This window comes from Gossypium hirsutum, chromosome D05, assembly GCF_007990345.1.
Source record: "Gossypium hirsutum isolate 1008001.06 chromosome D05, Gossypium_hirsutum_v2.1, whole genome shotgun sequence".
Lineage (NCBI taxonomy): Eukaryota > Viridiplantae > Streptophyta > Magnoliopsida > Malvales > Malvaceae > Gossypium > Gossypium hirsutum.
Window position 1 is genome coordinate 6749273 of NC_053441.1, and position 4452 is coordinate 6753724.

Consider the following 4452-nt stretch of genomic DNA (forward strand, 5'->3'; position numbering starts at 1 on the left):
TCGAAAATAGATTAATATATTGATCCAAATAAACGGATTGAATTATAAACCATTCGCAACCATAAAAATAAAAAATTAGAATAAAAATTTATAGTTGAACAGATTGAACCAATTTAATATTTTTTTATAAAATTTTAATTATTTATTTAATTATTATCGGTCTAATAGTTGAATCGATTAAACCGATTAAATCAATAATCAATAGTCTAATCAATTCAATCGCTAGTCTAATTATTAAAATATTATATGTGATACTCTAATATTATATCATGTCCAAAAATTATTTATATAATTTAAGAACTAAAAATTCTATTATAAAAAATAATGAGAAAGATTATTCTCTCCTTAACATATACTTTTATTTAACGAACAGTTGGGTTACAAACAATACAAGCAGGGAGGCTTGGATCCACTGTCCACTGTCCACTGTCCATTGGACCGAATACAACAACACTACAAGATAGTCCGAAATGGGGAAATTAGTGTATAATAATAAATTTTCACCTTCTTTTTACGTATTTTAACAAATGAAAAGAGAGAATGAAAGTAACGGTGATTTAACGGCGAGTAGCCGGTGCTGTTAAAGTGGGGGAAAATATTCTTTAAAATAAAAGGATAACGCATTTTCCAGTTCTAAATGCTTGGTGGCAGTGTAGATATTTTTGCGTTTGCCACCAAATTCACAAAAAGAAGCCATCCCCAATGGACACTCTTTCAGGGTTTGCTTTCATCACCAACTGCAACACTTCTTCATGCACAAGATTCTCTCTCCTTCCTCCTCATCAAAGACCACCACTTTCCAGAAGAAACCCCACTGTCTATGTCTTGAAAACAAGCTCTTCTTCAGGTAACATTTTCACCCATCACATTACACTTTGGATTTTGAGTTTCATGGTTATTTGGGTTCATATTTGATATGGGTTTCATTTCAAGATCAAGTATGCTTTTTCTCCGGAGGGGGGGGGGAAGGGGTTGAGGAGGGTTTATCATCTTGTGGTAAATTAAAGATGAATGTTTTCATGGATAAACTACCTTTTACTTTATGATGAATTTTATTGTTATATCATAATAGTAATGGGTACTAATTGCATTAAATTGTATCTAATTCCGCATGCTGCAATTTCTTTATCGTTCTGTCTTTGAATCATTCATATAAATAAGTGAATTCTTCTACTAGGGAATTCCCACCATTGTGTTTCTGCTTAGAGGTTAAGACTTTAGTGTTTGAGTTATAATGATATTTATATGATTGTGAATTGCTGATAGATGGTCATTTAAATTTCTATCCTCTTTTTTTTTTTATAAAATTGTCAGTGAGTGAATCTGTAGAAGAGAACGTTCTGGAGATGTTCTTCAAGGATAGAGAAGTAAATGGAGATTTTGTCTCCAAAGTTTCGGACATGCTATGGCAGAGAGAGGTTCTGAAAGTTGTTGATACCGATGCCAGTGAACCAGCTGGCACTGCTGAGCAATCACAGCAGGTACAAATATAGTGTTCTCTTTGCTTTCTATTGCTGACATGATTTTAGTTAAACATGTTGGTATGCCCATGCAATTATAGTGAATCTTCAACTCCCTTAGCGGAACCTCTTCTTTGTTACTGTTTATCAGTCTCATATAAGAGGGTTGACTTGCTTTTTCTTGGGAGGAGGAAAGAGGGGATTTCTTTTCCTTGTGTGTAGTCTCTCCATGGTTGCTTATTTTCTACGTATTATTTCATTAATGAAGCCATTCAATTCGCTCATGCTTTTGATCCTAAATATGTGTAGGTCATTGAAAGTGATGATGATAGTGGGTTTTTGAAGCTGTCAAGAACTCAAGAATGGTTATTAGGTGACAATTCTGCACCAAGGAATAAGAAAGCCATTGCCAAGGTCTGCTTTTTTATTCTCCCCTGTCCCCGGTTATCATTTTGCCCTATGCTGTCCATGTTGGTAGCTCTATGCTTAAATATATTAAAATGCACTGTCAAAGTGACACACATGTGCCAATAAGGGACTATTGCTTGGCCAAACCGAATCAAGTGGTTCAGAAACATGTTAACCAGGTGGCTCTCAGGTATCATGTATAGGGCAGAATCCAATGGATTAAAGGCCTATATGTTTTGTCAGACTTGGCCAAATTTTAAAATTGAAAAGATGAAATTCACAACATTTATTAGCTTAGGAAAAAAGACTTGTCAGCCTGATGAAACAGGTCAATCTTTTTTGTTATTAATCCTTGTGTATGAGCAGGTGTTGCAGGATGACGGTGAAAGAAGGAAGAAACTGAATCTTCTAAAATATGAAGCTGTATGCTACTCATCAGAATTCTCAGTTAGTTGTAGGGCTTTATTTTTCTATATTAAGTTATTTCTGTAATGCATCAAGGACTGGAAAACTGGAAAGATGTTTTAGTTGCAAACCATGAATAAGTCTTGCATCAGACAATTGTTAAATTTTTTTGAAAGGTGCTAATAGTTTGTCATTTAATCTTGCAGCTCAAGAGGGAATTAACACTTTTATCACTTGGAATTGGGACAGCATGCAGTGGGTACTGTTTGATAGTGTTATCATTTCAGGTAAAATAAATATTGACCAAAACCTGTTGTGCTGTGGGGTGTGATGTATTAAATTGATGGTATGTATATTCTTTCAGCACAGTCTTTATCAGTTGTGCCCTGCATTGGCCATACTTCCTTTCCTTCTATGTCTAGGAGATATGGCTTCTACAGGGGAAAAAGGAGATTTTTAGAAATTTTTACATGTATTATTATTGGTTCCCATAGAACTAAGTTTTAATATTGTGCAGGCTGCTGTTAGTTATGCAATTGGGGTTCTTTTCAGGTTAGTTGCTATATTTCTAAATTAGGTTATTAATGTTGAATTAACTTTAATGAGTTAAATAGGTAATTAGTCAAGGTTTAAGCCCCCATCTTTCCACATGTGTACTTAGCAGATATGTATATTTGGACTGAAAAAGTACCATTATTATCTTATTCAGAGAAGAAAACATCACATACATGATTCATCCACTGGAGTAACAGGTGGATGCTTTAATCTGAAGCACAGTGGCTTTATTCCTATTGAAATCATCAGGGGCCTAATAAAACTTTTATCCTCAAAAGTCAGTTTTACATGGAGTTCAACTTTATTGACTTGGAAAAGCCGATTAGTGTCTGTTGATGATATCTTTTAATTGATCAGAATTTTAGTGAGCTCAACTTATGGACAAATGTTGCTCGTATGCTAATTTCTTGAGCAAAGGACGAAGAGAGATACTGTATCATTATTGTTTTTGTCACCCTTGTTAGTCTTTTAACCTAGTTCATTTTCTCAACAGTTGCTTATACCTCCAGCTCTTATATCAACATGCGGATGGCCTATCAGAGGAAATGGTTCCTCAGATTTTCAAGCAAAAGAAATCAAAGAAGTATCTCTACAAACTCCTTTTTTTAATCTCTTTTCATAGTAGTAAGTGAATCCTTTGTTCTCTTTGCTTGCCTTCAACAATATTCGTTTTCTTAATTTCAGAATAGGAATAAGAAGTGAGGATTTGCAAGACTTCTTTGAGAGAACAATTAAGGGTAGTGGCATTGCTCTTTCTTCTCCCAGACTAGTGATCCCAGCTGCCGTATATGGATTGTGGATCGTGTCGCACAAATTTTTGGCCAATGATTTCTTTGATTTCCAGGTAGCTTTTAGATGTTTTTCTTTTTATATAATAATAAGCTGACGTGCAATGTCCTGCATACAGTTATTGCTTATGTTGCTCCGACTCTCCAAAGACCTTTCAAATGCATGGAAAAAGAAAAATTAAACATAACACTTACACTTGAGTCTGAGTAACATAGGATAATGACCCGTTTGTGAAATCCAAAAACAATCGTGAACTTTGAAAACATGGCGACAAGTACTTTGTATTGTCATTTATGGTTTTTGGTGCTTGTTCTTCGCAGCTTGTGCCTGCAATGCTTGGGATGTTTGCATACAAGGCAGCTGCTCTTGTTCAAGTATACAGAGATAACGAAGACCTGCAGTTTGTCTTTCCAGAAAACGAGGAACAGTCAAATAAATGAGTCTCCAATTTTTTGCGTGTTTTGATCCAATACTTCCAACACTACCTGGTTGGTGCCATACAGTCTGGAATTCGACCACCTTTTGATGATTCAAACAAGAAAACCATCCAAACAACTTAATAATTCAGTTTCTACATCCAGGGGCTGGTTAGAGCGGATTGCGGTGGATGAATACTGGATTGCTAGCAAAGTCTTCAATGTCCATTCAACCGTATTGATGCTTTATTGTGTATATTTTCTAAGTTCCAAGAATGAATATGATGCTCAAAATCCATGCATTTTTGTAATGTGATTCATTTTGACGTTGAGCTTTTCATGATCAGTTGGCGTTTGGTCATTTTGTCGAATAAAAAATGTAGGGTAAACTCCATTTATCTGGGGTTTTTTTTCTTCAA

At 35.0% G+C, this 4452-nt stretch overlaps 1 protein-coding gene across 2 annotated transcripts; it reads left to right on the forward strand.

Annotated features, from left to right (window-relative positions):
* Positions 1-522: 522 nt before the first annotated feature.
* LOC107906682 (uncharacterized) lies at positions 523-4452 on the forward strand. 2 transcript variants are annotated; one of them, XM_016833751.2, is made up of 9 exons: positions 523-847; positions 1315-1481; positions 1770-1874; positions 2235-2291; positions 2480-2560; positions 2791-2825; positions 3322-3411; positions 3513-3672; positions 3938-4452. In XM_016833751.2, exons 1-9 carry the CDS (start codon positions 703-705, stop codon positions 4055-4057), a joined length of 960 nt encoding a protein of 319 aa, XP_016689240.2. In that variant the 5' UTR covers positions 523-702; the 3' UTR covers positions 4058-4452. The 2 variants fall into 2 exon arrangements, with proteins under 2 accessions (XP_016689240.2, XP_016689241.2); XM_016833752.2 differs by lacking the exon at positions 2235-2291 and having other exon boundaries at positions 596-847.

What these genes read in the sequence shown, in the direction of transcription:
- LOC107906682 (XM_016833751.2), top strand. Translation starts at nt 703, where the DNA reads ATGGACACTCTTTCAGGGTTTGCTTTCATCACCAACTGCAACACTTCT. An exon ending in CTGCTGAGCAATCACAGCAG is followed by an intron (nt 1,482 to 1,769) that starts GTACAAATATAG and finishes AAATATGTGTAG; the next exon opens with GTCATTGAAAGTGATGATGA. An exon ending in ATCTTCTAAAATATGAAGCT is followed by an intron (nt 2,292 to 2,479) that starts GTATGCTACTCA and finishes TTAATCTTGCAG; the next exon opens with CTCAAGAGGGAATTAACACT.